The 19,943-nt window shown below is 42.7% G+C and overlaps 1 protein-coding gene across 4 annotated transcripts; it reads right to left on the bottom strand.

The window, feature by feature from the left end:
• Positions 1–10,668: 10,668 nt before the first annotated feature.
• LOC105825299 (arylamine N-acetyltransferase 1-like) lies at positions 10,669–19,181 on the bottom strand. 4 transcript variants are annotated; one of them, XM_012663060.1, is made up of 3 exons: positions 19,090–19,162; positions 11,671–11,886; positions 10,669–11,547 (listed from the first exon to the last, which is right to left on the bottom strand). In XM_012663060.1, exons 2-3 carry the CDS (start codon positions 11,878–11,880, stop codon positions 11,008–11,010), a joined length of 750 nt encoding a protein of 249 aa, XP_012518514.1. In that variant the 5' UTR covers positions 11,881–11,886; positions 19,090–19,162; the 3' UTR covers positions 10,669–11,007. The 4 variants fall into 4 exon arrangements, with proteins under 4 accessions (XP_012518514.1, XP_012518513.1, XP_012518515.1 ...); XM_012663059.1 differs by adding an exon at positions 14,379–14,532 and having other exon boundaries at positions 10,669–11,886; positions 19,090–19,159; XM_012663061.1 differs by having other exon boundaries at positions 10,669–11,886; positions 19,104–19,181.
• Positions 19,182–19,943: the final 762 nt, after the last annotated feature.

The raw sequence follows: 19,943 nt of genomic DNA, 5'->3' as shown, positions 1-19,943 counted from the left end.
GCTCTTGCTCAGGCTGGTCTCGAACTCCTGAGCTCAAACAATCCGCCCGTCTCGGCCTCCCAGAGTGCTAGGATTACAGGCGTGAGCCACCACACCTGGCCCTGGAATGGTTCTTAAAGGGTGGTGTGCGCTGGTTTCCTACGGAAGTGAAGTGAGTAGTGACGTCACTGCCTTCCATTCAAATTACAGCCTACTATCCTGTTCATCTTGCTCTGAGAAGTTTTTGAGGGTTTTGGAGAAAACAACATTGGTTTGTTTCTAATTTCTTTCTTTCTTTATCTTTTCCTTTTTTAGTTCTAGAATAATTGCTTTCTAAAGGGAAAATGTCAAGGAGTATTAAAGGATGAAATTTCGATTACTGAATGATTTAGGTGCTGTAATATATACAAGAAATGTTACTATATTTAAAGTCTTTGGGGAGCCCTCTCATTTCCCTGGGTTTTATTCAAAACAAAGAATTGGAAAGATCTTATGTGATCAAACTGAATCTCTCCGGGTGAATCACATGTATAAAAATATTTTCCTGTATCAGAGGAATAGGATATCACAGGCAGGAAAAATAATAGGAGCTGAAATAGTCATGGGACATGGAAATTAGATGAAACTGTTTGAAAATGTTATAGTTTCTGGTAGTGAAGGCAAGATTATGGATTGAAAACAACCCAAGGAAGTTTCCTAACAATGTGTCATTAGCATCTTCACATTTATTCGATTTTCTGCTTCCTTATGTATGAAAACTATTTACTGACCCTTTTCTTCTCCTTTTGGTCGATGCCTTTACTCCCCCACCCCACTTCTCCCTCCCTTTACATTACAGACTGGAATTCCAAACACCGACTATGCAAAACTTTTTAATCAGCAGGGCTGTTGCAGGTCAGAAGTAGGACAGAAGACCTTTAGGGGTGTGAATAGACATTTAGGAAACAGGAAATGGAGGATGAAAATTAAAGGAACCAGTTAGATTCTCTTGGATATAATTAATAGAAAATCCTATTCATCTGGTGAGAAAATTTTACTATCTCACGAAACAGGAAGGCTAGACATAGCAAAGTCTCCGGGGTTGATGGAATTGCTGGTTCAAAGATAAGCATCATTTTTTTCTGTCTCTCCAAACTTCTATCCAAAGCATTAGCTTTGTTCTAATGCTGGGCACCCTCCTGGTTATAAAAGGACTACAAGTAAATGTGTCAATATGCTTTCTTATTCACATCCAATACAAGCAAGAGAGAAATAGCCCGGACTCTGGGGGACAGTCTGGGTCATCTCAGGCAGGTGCCCACCCTAAACCAAAAGCAGCAGCTGGGGGAGAGGCCTTACGCCAATTGGCTCAGTTGAATGAATCAAACTTTCCCTTTGGAATTGAGAATGAGGAAGATAATAAAACAATGTTAAATTTCTGTTAGGGAGGAGAAAGGAAAAATGGATATTGGGTTGGCAAAAGACTATGTCACACAAGGCATTTGCTGACAAGTACACAAAATTATTCTAGTCATTAAAACAATTAAAACATCTTAGGTAAGCCTTACTCCCATCAGTGCAATGACAGACTCCAGCTGACTTAGTACATATAATTAGTTCTCCCACTTTAGAGATAGGGAAACTGAGAACAAGCATGGCATGGTCACTGAGCATCAGAACTGGGATGTGAAACCCGGGCAGCCCAGTTCCAGTGACTGTAATCCCAACCGCTGTAATATACCACTCACGCTTCAGCAAATGCCACCCAGATGAGCCAAGAAATTTCCACCAGTCAACTCAAAGCAAACTAAGGTCATGTAAAGGGAGCTTATAACATCCGCCACACCACACAATACAGCATTACCTATAATTACATCGCAGGAAGCACCAAGCAGTGGTGAGCCCCATCGCTGCAGGATGGTTGTCTCCCAGGACAGCACACCTCCTTGGCAGAGTGTACGGTGGTTCTCTTGCTATCCACACCCATGACTTTCCCTGTGAGGTGCCTCTGTAAACCCTCCCTGACACCAGTTCAACCTCCCCATCACTTTAGCCAATCCCGTTCTCCTTGGCCCTTTCTTCACAAGGCACTGACGACCGCTCACAGCGGCATTTGTCTTTAAGGCAGTGGTTCTCAACCAGGGTCTTGATTTTGCCTCCAAGGGGACACTTGGCCATGTCTAGAGACATTTTTGGACATCACAGTTTGGAGGTGGGGCAAGTGCTACCGGCGTTCAGAGGGTGGGGGCCAGGGATGCTGCAAAGCGCCCCACAATGCATGGGTCAGCCTCCCACAAACAACTATCCACCCCCAAAAGTCAATAGCGCCGATGTTGAGAAACTGCCGAAAAGGAGGGCGTGTGTTAAGCACACGGTAGAATTTCAGGCATGAGGTAATGGGGAGCGGGGTGGGAGAGGGCCTCTTGCACTCCACATCTTCTACTTCTCCCCAAACAATGATCATAGCCGTGTGCCTGGCTCTCTGCTTGACTAAGCAATAAGACAGAAATGCTATGTTGACACATGTCTTCATTTGTTTCCTTGTGAGTAAATACTTTTGGGGAGAGGATCTATCTAATTTTTTATAAAATCCAAATTCCTGGCACTGATTCAATTTTCCTTGTATATGCATAAAGGGAGACTGTTTATGGTTTCTAAAAATATACCAGAACCATATAATTATTACTTTCAATGTCATCATGCAAAAATATTATTCCCGTGCTGCGGTGGGCGCTCCTCTCCCCCCTCGCCCTGCGCCACGGGGTGGTGGGCCACGTGCGCCAGCCTCGGCCCGTGCCTAGCAGCCATCTTAGAACAGGTGCGGACCAGGGGAATCTACTGTTTAATTAAAACAAAGCATTGCAAAGGCCCGTGGTGAATGGGGCAGTGTGTAGAGGGCTCACGAGATCCAACCTGATTAATCCCTCCTCGCTTCTATTACCCAGTTTTTCAGCCTCTTTATTATGCAATTACATGAAAGATTATACATACGGGATCTTGTCCCATTTACCTGCCTTTTGACAAAATAATTTCAGTTATAAGATAGTACAATAATTTAATGTTTCCTTCAACAGCCACTTCCCACACTCCAGCACATACATTGGATTACAATAGCATCATTCCTTTTTAGACATAGACTTATTGCTGTAAGTTGGCCATTCAGCCAAGATTCTCCCCAAGCGGCTTTCAGAGGGAACTTCTCTATGTTGAAACAAAACTCACAAACAACAAACACAGACAACGGAACAATAACGCCAAGGCCTTCCAACAAATGGGAAGCATCCAAATGAGAACGAAATTCTCAAATGAGAACCCATATCTCCTAATCCAAAGGGGAATGAACTCCCCGGGTTCCCTGGGAACCTTGCAAACGAGCTCCAAATCCAAACCAGGTTCCCCAGTTCCACTCAACCGTGACTTCCACCCCAAAATGGCACCTCCAAACAAATCCAAACAAAATGCCCCGCCATGGAGCAGGAAGGTCTGAAAACCTCCCAAATGGGTGGAATCAAGGGTCTTGGGGAGCACGCCGGGGAACTTACTCAGACAAACGGCCAAGGCGTCCGGACGCTTCTCAAATCCATTTCCTTTTCCTCAGCAAAGTTAAAGCTGGTTGCAGCTGCATCTAATTCAGAGAAGAGAGAGGCAGGTATTCCCTGGAGCTAATCAGGCTCTCGCAGCTGCTGGGGATGGTCCCTCACTCTCTAACCCTAAAAGGCAAGGCTTGACCTACCCACAGCTTGACCCAGGGCTGCTCCCTGCCTCTTGCAGCAGTCTCAGGGTGCTGTTCCCCTGGGGTGCCAATGGGCCCAGCCAGGGAGGCCAAATTCTGTTACTGAGAGTTCAGCACTTCTCCCCAAGGCCGCATCAGAAGAATCAGGATAAGTGGTTTGAGGTGAAGGAAATAGAAGGTTCTTCATCTGCTGGCAAATGAGGAGAATGGCAGATTTGCATCTGAAAGTTGTCCCATCTATAAGCAGAAATACAAAGCTTTTAAAGGGCGTTTTCATCTTGGGGCTATTGCTGTTTAACGAGATAGTTGAGGGTCCCGATCAACCCCATCTCCAGGTGAAGACAATCTCTCAACCTCTGCCCCAGACAATTCCGTTAAGCAATCACCTATGGCACAAAAAAAACCAACAAAAAAAAAAAAACAAAGAACACTCCACTCCCCTTCTGATTACTGGCCTCGGGTAGAGATGTAGTTTTTAATTTCCAAAAACAGTTGTTGGGGGGCGTTTAAAGAGAAGACAACTGATAAAACATTTTTGTTCTTTGTCAGGGCTTTGACTCTGTCGCATTATGACCTACAGTCAAACTGGGTAGGTCACATAATTTTTTTATGGCTAGGTTTATGGCTCTCTGTTGGGAACAGGGGCTCTGGCTTTTATGACCCACCTGGGGGGAGAGGGAGTCTAGTTTCCGTGGCTAGCCCCAGGGGGAGAAGGGGCTGAGAGGCAGGAGGACAGGGAGAAGGTAACAGAGAAAAACTTCTGCTTTTGAGGCTTTCCTTTTGGCAAGCTGATTTATGAGCCTTATCACCCTATCACATTTTCTATGATTCCATGAATACAACAAAGGGAGAACATATATTTGGGAAACAAGGAGAGAATTCATTGTTTGGCTCTTCCACTAAGAGGCTGGATTAAGGCAAGGAATCGACTTATCACTGGTGCCTTTCGAACCCACTGTTATTTCTGGCTCCCTCCCCAAGACTAACTTCCACCCTCCCTTCCGCCAGTCACAACAGGCACATGCCCATTTCTCTCTTGGTCTGCAGGGCTGACCAGCTGGTGGGAGCTTTGGGGCTGAGGGTGGCGCAGGAGGTTGAACCTCCCTGTCAAGGCCAGTGTCTCGCCTTTGCAGGCAGGAGGGGGTGTGATCAAGGAGGGGCAGAGGGTCTGGAAACAGCCATGGATGACAAGCTCCAGCAACTGCCTCCTGTGCCAGCACCTTCTCAGCAGATTCCATCTCTTGAGCTGCTTTCATGTCCCTAGTTTTCTGCAAAACAATATGGTAGGACAGCCTGCCCATGGCCGGTGAGCCAGAACGCACTGATTTTTGAGCTGACTCGAGTTTGAATTACCTATGTTTTTACATTACCTGTGATTTTATTCCACCTGTCTTGTCCTTCCCTGCCCCAAACTAGACCCAATCTCTTTCCAGGCAAAGTGTGCCTCATGCACATGCCCCATCTCACTGTGCCCATCTCACGGACCTCGTTGAGGATGGTGACACATTTCCAACTCTGCAGTCCCTGCGTGTGTGTCTTTGCCTCATCCCCCACCTCCAATGGTCTTTAATTCCATTATCTCTCTCTCCTAACCCCACTGCTGCTATCTGAAACGAGGCCCTCATTTCTTCTTTGACAACCACTTAAAAAGCTGAGGCCTCTGGGAAGTCTCTTTGTTTCTGTGCCTTGTTTGTTCCCATCTCCTTCCTGGAATGCAAGTGTGATGGCTGGAGGTCCAGCAGACATTTTGCATCTTGAGGATACAAGCTACAAATGGTCCCCTGATGACAGCGGAGCAAAGAGGTGGAAGGAGCACAGGTGCCTGGTCACTTTGGGGGAGTTGCCACACCAGCCTTGAATTTTCAGCCTCCAGATCTCTTTTACACGAAACAATAAACCCCTGTTTGTTTAAGACAGAGGTCACCAAACTTTTTTTGTGAAAAGCTGTATAGTAAACATAGTAAATTATTTACTATGATAAGTAAATATAATTTAGCAATATAGAAAATATTTCAGGCTTTGTGGGCCATATGGTCTCGTTGCAACTGCTGAACTCTGCTATTGCAGGGCGAAAGCGGCCACAGACAACCCATAACCAAACGGGCATGGCTGTGTTCCAATAAAACTTTATTTACAAAAGCAGGCAGTGACTAGATTTGGCCCATGAGCCATAGTTTTTCGGCCCTTGGTTTAAGCCATTGGCATTAAAGCTCTGCTCCCAGCAGCTGAATCCAGTTCCCACCTATACTAGCTGGCTTTGCTAAGGCTGCCACAAGAAAATTCCACAGACTGGGGCTTAAACAACACAAATGTATTTCCTCGCAGTTCTGTAGGCCGGAAGTCCAAGATGAAGGTGCCAACAGGGCTCCCCGTGCTGAAGCCTCTCTCCTTAGCGTGGAGATGGAAACTTCCTTCCCGTGTCCTCCCGTGGTCTTTCCCCCGTGAGTGTGTGTCCCCTGGTGTCTCTTTTTTTGTGTCCAAATTTCCTCTTCTTGCAAGGACACCACGTCAGCTGGGATTAAGGCCCACACTAACGGCCACATTTTAACTTAACCAGCTCTTTCAAGGTCTTGTTCCAGATACAGTCCCATTCTGAGTACTGAGTGCTACGACATCGGTATATGAATTATGAGGGGCCACAATTCAGCCTATAACACGAACTGATCCAATGGTGACATTTACAGCTGTTTAACTTTGGGCAGTTATTTAGTTGCTATGAGTCTCTGTACTCTCATCTATAAAATAGGGACAATAAAACATATTTTGCAGGTTTTGTAGGAGAATTAGTGACATTTTTAGAGACCTGGATCATTCTTTTTCTGGCCCTTCCAGCCCCAGACAGAGAAGAGGGGTGGGCATGCATGGCGCAGATGGCCTGGGACGATGGACCGGCTCAGAGATCAGAGTGGCTGTAGCCTGAGCTCTCTAGAGGGGAGAAGAGAAAAGCTGTCAGTGATTACACTTACCAAAAATTAAGGAGAAACCAGAATATCTGTGTCCCAGAAGGAGTGTGTTGTTAAGGAGAAAGAGGATCAAAAGATGGAATGCCCAGTGCATCTAGATTCTAACTGGATTAATCGGTCCTTTGTTCCAAATGACTGGAATGTTAAATGATATGTTGTTTTTTGATGGAGAGAGACTTGAATGGTTTCCCTGTGGGTAGGAAATGGTTGCAAGAATGTCAACATCCCAGACTTTGGATACCTGCCCCCGATTTCTCTTGGTTATTGAAAAGGATTAGTGATTCCCCTGCATGAACACACCTTCCGTGGCGGAGAGCTGAGACGTTTTCAGGTGGAAGACCGGCAGATTGATGGAGATCAGAACTGGAGTCAGTAACAGAAAATAGCAATAGCCAAGTTTCCACATCTGTTCATGTCAAAAGTCCTGCCTGCTGGGAAAACAATAATTTTTTTAAAAAAAGATATTTGTTACTATATTCCAAGTCCTGTTGCAAAGAGAACTCTGCGGGTTGAATCCACTTGCAGATGAAACCTGAGTATTGGAATATGGTGGCGTTGGCAGTGACAATTTCTTTTGGCATCTGGGCTGCACAACATCCTTTCACTGTTAGAAAGTGTTGAATGATAGGCTTTCTTAACAGCAAGTGAAATTGACCTCTGACCAGAACGACCGATTCCAAAAGCTGGGAGTTGGTTCGCGTACTCAACTGTGAGGAAGAACTAACACATTAAGAATTCGAATTTTATTTATGTGTCTATTGCCAAAACTATGAATTCACTGGGCTACATTTATTAAGCACGTGGATATTCTTTTTCCTAAAGGACCTCACAGTTTAATGGTGCAGACAGAACTGAATGCGACGGCGCTGCCTGCCTGCTGGGTGCTGGGTGCTGGGTTGGAGGAGGAGGGCAACATCAAGATGATGGAACAATAGTCTCAGACCTGACCTCCTGGTCACCCTGTGGGGGACACTGCTGCAGGACCCACTGATGCCTGCCTACTGGCACCTGTGTGGCCACGTGCACTGCCCTTGTTCACTGCGAAATCCTCCCAGGTGGCTCCCTTCCTTACTGACCATGGTAGCCCTGTTGACACCCCTCTCCCTCTCGCTTTCTTCAGTTTCGGCACCAACCAAGGGATGCTGCTGCCAAGCTGCTGCCAACATGTATCCTTTCCCAGTTCCTCAGTGCAGCTACTTCGTTTCCAGTTCTGCTTCTCTCCCTTGGCCCAAAGGAAAAAGTAAGAAACAAAACCAAACAAAGTCTGTTCCAGGTGTACGTAATAGTCTTCTGCTTTTGACTTCCAGGAATTGAGAAAGCCAGGGACTCCTGGGTTTGGATCTTTCCAGCCACCCCTTTGGGGAAAGCACCTTGCCATCTTTCCAGAATGGGTGGGGGATTGAGACAGGCAGGCTTACGCTACTTGCACAGAAGCCCCTTACACTATGGCCACTATACCTGACTCAGGAGCCTGCTTGATGTGGGTGGAGTGGATAATGTCGACCTCAGTAGCACAAGATAACTGTTTGCACTTTCCCTTCCCACAGTAAGGCATGTATTTTAGTTACACCTCATGCCATCATTCAGCAAACAAGTTGTGAACACTACCATTTGTCAAGAACTGTACTAGACAGAAGCTGGGGCTATTCACACATTTATTCAAGAATATTCACTCAATGCCTACTGGATAAATGATAAGTGAGGCAGAGTCCCTGCCTACTGTGAACGTAGTTTAAACCTCCATCAGGAGGGAAAGTCCTTGATGCTTATAATGTGCTCATGTCTCTATTCATAGTTCTTGAGTCATATGTGGACCTGCATGTATTTACTGAACCTCCTTGAAAACTTCCTGTGCTAATCAGTCAACATAATCCTGACCCCAGAAAGTTCTCATACACATTGTTGCATAAAAAATTATTTTTAGGTATTGCATCATCTCCCCAAATTTTCATGCTTAAGGCACCAGTTCTAAATCTTTCTATGCAGTCTGGCCATACATGTGGTACTGGTTTAGTTAGTGTCCTATTCATCAGAGAAGCTGACTAAACACCTAAAAAGAAAAAGATAAGCTAAAGGAGTTAGATCAGTTATAGTATAATTCAGCTCTGTAATTTCCGTTGGTACCCTTTTTTTAAAACTTTCTATCTCTTTGCTTAAATTTTCAGATTGTTCCTGCATTGTTCTCCTGACCCTGGTGAGCAGCTTTATGACCATGATTTTGAATTCCTTGTCAGGGAAATCACTATCTCCATGTCACTTGGGTCAATTTTGGGAGATTTATATTGTTCTTTTATTTGAATATATTTTCCTGTTTCTTCATTTTCTTGGCATTCTATGCTGGTTTCTACACATTAGATAAGATAACTGCCTCTCCTAGTCATGTCAGTGGTAACTCCACATCTATTGATCCCTTCTGGAACAAGCTTGTTCGTATGTTGAGCATCCCACCATTTACAGCTTCCACCTAAGAGACTGCATCCTGAACCTCGTAGCTCTTAGAGGGTATTAGACATACACAAGTCTTTCTAGATCACAGGAAAAAAAGTGGCAAGGTCTCATATCCACCTCTTTCTAAGATATTCACCCATAATAGTATATCCCAATCAATACACAGCTACATAAAATACCCATGCTACAATGTAATTTATCCTCTTAACATTTCTTCTTCCAGTCTCTGCTTTTCTCTTAACCTTATTACAATGATAAGGTTGAAGAGGGAGAATGATATAAAAACCAGTTTACATTTCAAACTATAGACCTGATACTGAAATCCACAAACAGAAAATCTGAGTTACAGATAAGTAAAGATTCATATTCTGATGAGATTGGGCATGTTCAGGGTGGTATGACCATAGACAGGATTCATATGCTGAAGTGCAAGACATACTCTTAGATCTGAAGCATCTGATATCCTATCAATATTTCAGCAAGAAAGAAGCAGGCAGATGACAGTGGGGCCAGGATTTCAAGCTAGAGGGACATAAAACACGATGGAAGGAGAACTTTCATTAAATGATGATCCAGTACCAAAAACTTACTGGCATTATTCATTCATCCATATAACAAATATTTTTTGAGAGTTGACACTAGGTCTGCCACTGAATAATATCAGTATTATCCCCATTTTACCTCTGAGGAATCAGAGCCACTGATTTCAAAGTAATTCAATAAAAAAGACATCTGCACCATTTGATCCAGCAATCCCATTACTGGGCATCTACCCAAAGGAAAAAAAGGCATTCTATAAAAAAGATACCTGCACTCGAATGTTTATAGAAGCACAATTCACAATTGCAAAGATGTGGAAACGACCCAAGTGCCCATCAATACATGAGTGGATTGATAAAACGTGGTATATGTATTCCATGGAGTACTACTCAGCCACAAAAAACAATGGTGATTTACCACCTCTTGTATTATTCTGGATAGAGCTGGAGCCCGTTCTACTAAGTGAAGTATCACAAGAGTGGAAAAACAAGCACCACATTTACTCACCATCAAATTGGTACTCATTGATCAACACTTACATGTACAGATAGTAACATTCATCAGCTGTTGGGTTGGGCAGGTGGGGAGGGAGGAGGGGATTGGTATATTCACACCTAATGGGTGTGGTGTGGATGGACATGCTTGAAGCTCTGACTTGGGTGGGGAAAAGGCAATATATGTAACCTAAACATTTGTACCCCCATAATATGCTGAAATTTAAAAAAAATGAAAGAACTAAAAAAAAAAAAAAAGGTACTTGACCCAGTAACCACAGGATTTCAAATCAGATCTACACAAAGAAGCTCATGTTCTTTCTTTTATGACAAAGCATGGAAGGAAGTATTAATAAAAGAATATAACTATGAGACGAGAAAGAGAGTGAGAAGAAGATTCCATTGAGGAACAATCATGTACATCCAATCATGTACAACCATAACATCCTAAGTCTCCAAAAAAAACCACTTTGATTCACATATTAGCCAAAAATGTTTTAATATACTTTATAGACAATAAATTTTTCCACAATGTTCTACTTCATCTACCAGTAAAAACTGTCTATGAATTCAATAATAAACAAATTTTAAAGATTTTATAGCACAAATCACTATGATTCCCAAAATGCCCACAGGTTATCATTAAAATGACTTTATTATTAATTTGAAAAGGTGTGTTGTTATGTTTCATTAAAAAGCTATTTAATTATATATGCTGACATTTTTATGGGTGAAATGATTTCATGTCTAGGATTTTCTTCAAAAATTATGTGGAGGTATAGAGGAAATGTGATCACTCATCAGTTGATAGTTGGTCAGGTGGATGATAAAAACAAGAGTTTTTTATTTTTTTTCTCCTTACACTAAAAAGTTAAAGATTGACAGTTAGATCGCCATGTTTGGGCACGAGTTTTCTCTCCAGGGAAATATTAAATATATTTTTCAGCACTTCTTCTACTTCTTCCTCATTCAGAGTCTTAAACTCTACCAGATCTTTATTGTCCTTATAATTGAATCTCTTGGAGATGAGGGTGAAGCCCACCAAACAGTGAACGCCTTCTGGGGTCTGCAAGGAACACAATGATGTGGTTTTGAACACAGATGTTGGAGATTCCTGCATGCATGTATTCATAGATTCAAAATCTTCGATTGTTCGAGGTTCAAGAGTAAAAGAATAGATTTTTCGGTGTTTATTCTTTTCCAGGAGATCAGAATTAAGAAATTCTTCATTTGAAACATACTGCTCTCTTCTGATTTGGTCCAGGTACCAGATGCCACTCTCTTCTCTCAAGCGGAAGATGCAAGGCACCTGAGGCTGATCCTTCCCAGAAATTAACTCCAGAGGCTGCCACATCTGGTAGGAGAATCCAAACCCAGCATCAACAATGTACTTTCTGCTACCAATGGTCACCTGCAGTACAAGGTGAATCATGTTACTGCTGTATTTGTCAACTGCAGTTATGTAAATATATCCTCCCAACATTGTGGTCTCAAAACCGATTGTGCTGAGAGCCCAGTACAGAAGTTGATTGACCTGGAGACACCATCCACCCCGGTTCCTTCTCACGACTTGATCAAAAATGGCTTGTAAGCCGAATTCCATGACTTCCCCACAATGCATGTTAAGGTTCTCAAAGGGAATGGCCCGGATGTGGTGCTGAAGAATGTCAGTTAGTGTTTCCAAGTCCAAGTTCTTCCTAGAGTTCTTATAACCAATTCTTTCAAAATATGCTTCAATGTCCATGATGCCCTAAGCAAGGAAAACAAAACAAAGATAGATAGTATTACTTTTGCACGTGGATTTCTTTGAGTAGGTTAATTATAGGTATAATGTATTTTACCTATGGAAAAACACTCTATGGTTACAAGTATCTTATTAATAACTCCTTGTTTAGTGCTTTATTGTATGAAATCCTTTCACATGCAGAAGTTCACTTAATAGTCTCAGAACCCTGTAAGGAAAGTAGTATCCTTTCTTCTATCTTCTAGGCATGAAAACCTGCGAATCCAGAAGAAATGATGAGCCAAATGATAAATAGCTTGTTTGTGGTTTCCTTGATGATGGATAAAAAAGGGATTCCAGTTGGTATCAATTAAGTAGCTTTAGAAACAGTTTCTGATATAAGCAGCAGAATTATGCAATAGAGGACGTGGTACTCAAGGTACACGACCCACTTGATTTCCCCTTTCGTTGAACCTTATATAGTCAAAGCTCTTCACTTAAAGAATTTTATTGGTTCACTCATTAATTGATTGATTCATTCAATAAATAGTTTACTCAATAACAATCATGTGTTTGCTACTGATCTAGAGCTTGCTTGCCTGCAAAAATCTCACATTTTAGTGGGAGTTGGAGTGACATAGAGACTGAACTGAATAAACGAATAAAACATGCAATCTGTTACATTGTGGTAAGTGCCTCGTGGAAAACTAAAGCTATGGAAGGGGTTACTAAATACAAAGGGAGAGCTTAAATGTCAAATAAGGTGGTTAGGGAAAGACTCATTAAGACTTTTAAGGATGCTAGAGAATAAGCCCTGTGGATATGTATGGAGAATGTTCCAAGTAGAGGGATCAGAAAGTAAAAGGGCCCTAAACTGGAACCCGTGTAGAGTGTTAAAGAAACATCTAGTTTGTACCAAAGTTGTTGGGAAAAAAAAAAAAAAAGAAAAGAAGAAACATCTAGGAAGCCAGGGTGACTGGAGCAGAGTGAGTGAGAGGGAAAATGGACTGAGATGATATCAGACAGGTAACAGTCACCTTGGGGCCGGTGCTGGCATTTTGATTTTACTCTAAGATAAGAAATCTAAATGAGAAAGGGATGAGGGGAGGGTTATAATTTGAACACTGTTTGCCATAACCAATGGGACATTTCTGGCTACTGTATGGAGAAGGAGCTGTTCATATTGAGCTCTACGGAAAGTCACATGAACTAGGCAGGACAAACTCAAACACATCTGCACTAGGACCAACGTCTGGCTCAGGGACGGCGTGTGACATAGTAGAATGATGAGACTTTATTGAGGGACTTTTGCTGACACCTAAGCATGTACACTCTGCTGCAGGGCTAGATGCTGGTGAGACGTTAACTCAGAGTTATCGGGGGAGAACTGACTGAACAACAAGACTAGCGAAGAATTGACCAAGTTGAGGGATGAACAACAGGAGAAGGGAGGATAAGGAGAGCCATCGATGAAGCCTAAAGCTATCTTTTAACTTTCAGGTAAGGTGAGCCAAAAACATAAACGCCCCTTATTTTCTTTAATCCTTTTAGAAAAGGTTTTCGTAACCTGCTATCCAAGACTCTTAATCTACTGAGTCTTTGCTCCAACAATGGTGCCCAGACCTCAAGACTAACTCCTTTGTAATGTGGCACGTCCTGAGCATGACATGGTACAAAGGGACCTGCCTGGAATTAGTGGTGATAAGCAAAGCATCTCTATTTTCCCTCCTCCTATCATTTCTCTCATACTCTTCTCTTTCTCTTTTTGACCCAAATATCCTTCCAATACTGCTAGTGCTTCCAACTTCCTATGTCCATGAGAGCTACAATATTATTTCCCCCCAAATGTATTTATTACATTCATTGCATTTCTTCTTATCCGACCTTGTGCCAGCATCTTTTCTCAACATTGAGACAAGCTCTAAAACTGAGGCATGGAGAGAACAAATTGTATTCAGTCAGACCACCCCAAACCCTCTCTGGCCCCTAACACAGAATCTGTACCGAGTATGTAAGAAAAACAGAGAAAGCTTGATCCAAAGGGAACAAGTGATTTATCCATGCCTGGCCACAGGATTCTTGCTTAGACCATATTTCCTTATATCGAAGAAATTACGTACGTTCCTTTTTAAATGGTATAATTTGTTTACGAGTGTTTATTTTCCTTCTTTTTCTTCTCTCTCTTTTGCATTCTCTCTCTCTCCCTCCATCTCACTCTACTTCCCCTCTATTTCTTTTTTTTTTTTTAAAGATGAAATGTTGAATTGGAATTTAGTAACTGCAGGTTCATTTGAAAGAAGTTCATTTTTGTTCCAGGCCTGGATACTAGCAACATGTTGTAACAAAATAATATCTGAGTGTTTTGGGACTAAACATAAGAAAGTGTGTTACTAAAGTTGTGATATAACGAGAAATGCTGAAAGCCCTTGAAAAGTAGTTACCGGGAAAGTAGCAGACTGAAAACGCTATTAGCTTTATATATTCATCTGTGGAATCTCAGTGCAGTTTTATATACCCACCTTTCAGCTTGAAAGAGGCAGAGTTAAACATACACAGGAGGCCCACTGAGAACCCACAAAAAGGCACTTAATATCTTTCTTGGTAAGTTCAAAGTAGGTCAGTCTTCAGTTTTAATTCAGAATATTTGGAATGTTTCTTCTTGCTGGCCTAACTCTAAAGCGACAGAAAAGTTATTGACAAGAATGTAACATGACTTTCCTTGGAGACAAAAGGATAGTTCTGTGGTCCAGAAATTATGAAGAATTCCTAAAAATCACAGAGCAGAGAGAATGGACTGCATAGTAAAGTGAACACCTGAGCTGCATTAGGAAAAGCGCAGAAATTATAACCACCGCAGATGGGAGCAACACCGATGGGGCCAGAGCATCCAGCTTCAAAGCTAGAGGTTGTGGAAGCCACCAGGAGGGGCCCAGAAGCAACCAATCAGATAATGACCTGCCCTGGGATCAGCAAGGAGGGGTGAGCCACGTTCCATGGCCCCGATCACTACCACGGCATATACCAAACACATCAACAACCAGGATGTGGTGGTAGCACCAGGTCTTCCTTTAGGTGACAACTCATTGAGGATGTTGTGGCAGAAAAAGAAGGGAATGACCTTAATGCGTGGTGTCACCAGAAAACAAAGTAGGACCATCTGCCTCCAGAAGATCTGCCATCAATGTATCTCCTGTCATATTCATCTTCCTCCACCTCCACTGAAAAAATTGAGGAATCCAAGCCCAGCCCCAGCTGGACATCTCACCAGCCACACTGGATACAAAAAACAAGAGGTGGAGAACAGAGCTATGCATACATGAATGTGATGAAAAAATAAAATGAAAATATACTATAGATGGGGATTAGAAGAAAAGTTATAACATGCATAAATTACATGAAAAAAATATAACCAATTCAAAAAGAAAAATAAACTAAATGGAAAAAATTCTTTTACAGGTACCAGGAGCTATAACCATGTGAAGTGGACTCAATAACAAAGAGCTAAACAATGAGGTGATAAAATACTAAGGTTTTATGAAAAGAAAGCTTTCAGGCTTTAGAATATTTATTAAGAACATAAACAAAGCTAATACAATAATTAATGATAAACAGAAAAACTATATAGAGTATCATATCACATTACTTATATAGAAGAAAAGTTTGCTATCCATAGTAAAGGTTAATGAAAAGACACAGCAATTAAAACAGTGGAAAGATGCTAATTGATACAGAAAGCAAAGACCATCAAATGTTAAGATAATTGGAGCTTCTGAAGAAAACTCAAAAGTATAGTAAAAAATGTATATAAAGACAGCAAAAAATATGTTCTTGAAGCAAAAATTGAATCTGAAAAACAAGAGAGATAAGAGTCTGGGAAAGTTTGATGCAACATGCTTGACATTGGACTATATTCTTGTTAAATTATTAAAATTCAGAATTAAAGGGAACGACTCAAGCATCTGGCAGAGAAAGAAAATATTTCATAAAGGAGAAAATAAAATAAAAGGCTGGTATAGAATGTTTCACAGAAATATCCAAAGGTGAACTAGCAGAACTATGTCTGCAAAGTACTGAAGGGAATTGTTATCCCCAAGTGGCATCCTGGTTAGTACTTTATTTAATCATAAAGGCAACATAAACATAAAGATAATTTCAAATGTGAAAGAGCTGGAGAAATCCAACGACCATGGGCTACCCTGATAAAGATTTTCTGCTTCGTTGGTCAGGGAAGAAGTAAATGAAAATGAAAACTAAGATCTGAAGAGACCACACTAAAGGATTGTTGGTGAGCAACGACCCCTTTCAGTACAGAACAAGGAGTGGAAATGTTATGAGAATTATGGCCGTTGAACAAACCATTTTGGCTTATATGGAAATAGAAATAGGAAGCTAAACATTAAATCTGAAGATCAAGAAAGACCAGACTCTAGGAAAATGTGATGCAGCGTTGTCAAGATGGGAACTGTAAAAAGATAAACTTCAGACGCATTACAATTTTGAAGTGTTTATTTGAGCAGACAGCAATTTATGCATCAGACGGCACCAGCTGACAAGAGGTTCAGCGGTCCTTGGAGGGGAGGTGACGAGAGTGAAACTTATAAAATGTCCATAGTAGACAAAAAAAAAAAAAAAAAAAAATACTTGATTGGGTAGAGTGCAGAGTCCCTAGTTAGAGGTTAGTTGGCAGTTTCTCATTAGTAAATAGCTTCATTTTACTGTTTACATTGGGAACACAAAGCTCTGGATCCATCCAGCCTAATGACCTGCCCATGAAAAAATCTTAACAGAACACATTCTGATTAAATTATTGAACTGTAACGGCAGGAAGAATCTAGTGTAATAAAATAGGAAAAGGTGGAGCCTCATGGGAATTGGGGAGTGCATTCCCTGCTTAAAGTAATTGAAAAACCATTTTAAAACCATAGTTACTCCAATGAAACTCCATGAGACCTATTGGTCCCCATCATAGGTAAACAAAGGAGCATACTTAGTGAACTTAGAGCGGGCACATGGTGCTGGGGAGGATCCAGGACTGAGGTTAGCAGGGGAAGAACGCTTTCAGCAAGTCACCTAGGTCCTTCGATTCTGTGTCACCAGTTTGCTGTGCCCCCTGCCCTGGCTTCTGTGTTATTGTATTTTAGAACGTGTAACCTAGACTCTCTTTGGAGGATTCCCTTGGGGCTTCTGGAACTTCTTTGCCCTCTTTCACAGAGAGCTGGAAGTGCCATTGATTGTGTCCTGCTAGGGCAGCCCTGAGTCAACGACTCATTGGCAGGAGGTTTGGAAAGCCTTGAGTCTGGACACGCTTTTGAGCTCTAATTCACGTTCAGGCTGCAGCTGGGTTTCACCCAGCACTTCCTTAAGTCAGTTACCTGTGGATCCTTGTCTCACTGTCTGGTTTTGGGGAACCTGACTTAAGTCACCTTGGGGGTCATTTTGGAGAGCTGTGCAAAAGAAAGGTAAGATTCACAGAATTGGGCAACTTCTAGAAGGCCTTGAATGCCAGGCAAAAGACTTGCCTCTTTTTTTTTTTCCTGAAGATTACATGAATGTTTGCTGTTTTGTTGAATGGTCGATATTTAATAGTTTGCTAACGGTTGTGATTTCTCCCTAAGTGACCTGGCACTTCGGTTATAAATCACCGCTCTTGGATGTGTATCCCTGGAGAGCAGGTTCAATATGCCAACTTTATGTTCCATTCCCAATGTCTAGGACATCTAAACCTTTCAGGTACAGCGGTGGTTTTCAAATGCTTTTTGGCTAAAGAAACCCTTATTCTTTCCCCGTAGGAAGTTGTAAGTAAGTGCCCAACATAGAGGAGTTAAAAGCAGACTGATCCAGAGGGAGCCCGTCTATGAGATGCTGCTGTTGTACCTTAAGGCTACAAGCAACGCAGTAATGGACGGAAGTGCATTCTCTTACACCTGCTGCATGGGTTTCTGGCATTAGCAAAGAGAAGAATTGTAAGGAGAGCTAGTGAGTGGCTCTTCCTTTTGTGTGAGTGGTTTTTATCTTTTCCTGTTCCTTATCTTTTCTTTGGTCTCTGCCATAGTGGAGGAAGAGCAAGGCATCCCAGGGGGCCGACACTACAATCCAGCCTTTTGGCTGTCTGAGTGGAAAAGGGCTTGCTGGACCAGCCATTCCCAAAGAGCGTCATTCACCAGTCCTCAGTGTCCGGAAGGCCCGCAGCCCAGCCACCACTGCCAGTAAATGGCTGCAGTGGCCAGGCCAGGAGTGCAATCTAAGTGACAACAGCCACTGCAGCTAAAGACAGTAAATCCCAGACAAAATAAGTCTGTGCACAGGATGCAGCTTGAGAGCTGATAGAAAGTTCCTTTGCAGGGAAAGAGCGGCGTCGGCTGTTTTGTGTTTCAGGCACTAAAAGGAGTGGCCCGCAGAAGGAAAGAGCAGTTGATCAGAGAAGAGCAAAGAGGCGGATGTGTCGCATCACGCCGGAGCGTGGGAGCAGTGACCAGGGCAAGGTCCATCGCGCCCGCAGTGCCCGGGGCTGTTTGCCCAGGCAGGCTCCTGTCTCCTGGGAGATCCTGTGTGTTCAGGGAGAGACGCCCTCAGTCTGACAGTGAAGGAGTTAATTTTTTGTCACTTATGGCTCCTGGAGACACTCCCCACTAAGCCTCCTCCCAAGGAGATAAAACTTCCCCCAGGAACTCCCCTAAACACTGCAGACAACCCAGTGCAACCTCCCTCCCGGTAAGGTGGGATCCTTAGGGGTTTTCTGATCAGCCAATGCAAGAGGAGCAGGGACCGTTAGGAGCTCGGTGTCTGCAGGACTAACTGGGCTCTTCAGGACACACCCTGTTGAGGACAGAGGAGCGTGGACTCCCACCTTACAAGTATCCAACAGGGAAATCCAGTTGAGGAAGTTCCCTTAAACACATTAGCCATAACCCCTTGAAGTACACCCCATTGTTAGCTCCATTTTACTGATGGAGAAACTGAGTTTTGGAGATGCTAAAATGACATGGCCAAGATCTCACAGCTACAAAGTGGTTGTCTGTGACTTGAACACAGACAGTTTAAATCAAGCGTCTGTTAAAGTCACCATAATGCTGTAGTGTAGTTACAGCATTAGATTCTAGCACGTGCCAGCCGAACTTTCTGAACACCCTGAGAACTTGAAATTCAGGCATGGTGTAGAATCCAGTCTCCCGCACACACATTTGAGATAGGATTAAACCCCGATTTCAAAGTACACTGCAAGTTACTTACGGAGCTCTACTCACTGGGTTACTTCGGCCTGCAGCGGGAACCAGGTTGAATGCAATCCTCTGCCTTCTAAGGACTGCAGAGAAGGTGCCTTTATTGCCTTTCAAATGGCCCTGCCCCCACAGTCTGATTAGTATCATCCCAGGGATCTCTGGGAAATGTAGCTGCAGGACCTCAGGTTGCTCCTGTGTACCTCTTATTCAAATATTTGCATTGAAAAGAATGTGGAGCGTTCCATTACGCGATGATCCCCCATGCCCCAGGCTGGGCAGGGTGTGCCCTGGTGTGTCACATAGTTCCTGCTCCCTGGGAGCCTGATGCCAGACTTTCTAGCTGTGACGCAGAAGGTGAGAGCTTGGAAGGGGTCCGGGAAAAGCAGATCCAATAACCTAGAGGAGGCAGAAGAGGAAGATGGAAGGTTTTAATCACACTCCCAGTTTATGGCACACTTTCTTCATCAACTCCCATAAGGCCTCTCTCTTTTTATTTTTCTTCCTTTCATCCCTCATCCTCAGCTCCATTCACCACTCCACCCAAGGTGCTGTGATGGGTGTCTGTAATCAGTCCACGCAGAGGGTCTGAGTGTGACATAGGTCATACGGCTATGTTTCTGCTTGTGTTTTTTATTTAATGGTATTGGTTTATAACTCTTGCTATTATGCATTTCTCTCTAGTCTCTCTCTCCCTATTTTTAATGTTTTTTATTGATACATAGTAATTGTACATATTTATGGGGTAGAACGTTCTAATACATGTATACATTGTGGAATGATCAAATCATGGTAATTAGCACGTCCATCACCTTCAACATTTATCATTTCTGTGTCTTGAGAACATTCAGAACGCTTTCTTCTAGC

The sequence above is a fragment of the Propithecus coquereli genome, unplaced genomic scaffold, assembly GCF_000956105.1.
Source record: "Propithecus coquereli isolate 6110/MARCELLA unplaced genomic scaffold, Pcoq_1.0 Scaffold79, whole genome shotgun sequence".
NCBI lineage: Eukaryota > Metazoa > Chordata > Mammalia > Primates > Indriidae > Propithecus > Propithecus coquereli.
The sequence above is the reverse complement of the archived record's forward strand: the minus strand, read 5'-3'. Positions and strand labels throughout refer to the sequence as shown.

Coding starts and splice junctions, on each gene's coding strand:
- LOC105825299 (XM_012663061.1), bottom strand. CDS start 11,880: ATGGACATTGAAGCATATTTTGAAAGAATTGGTTATAAGAACTCTAGG.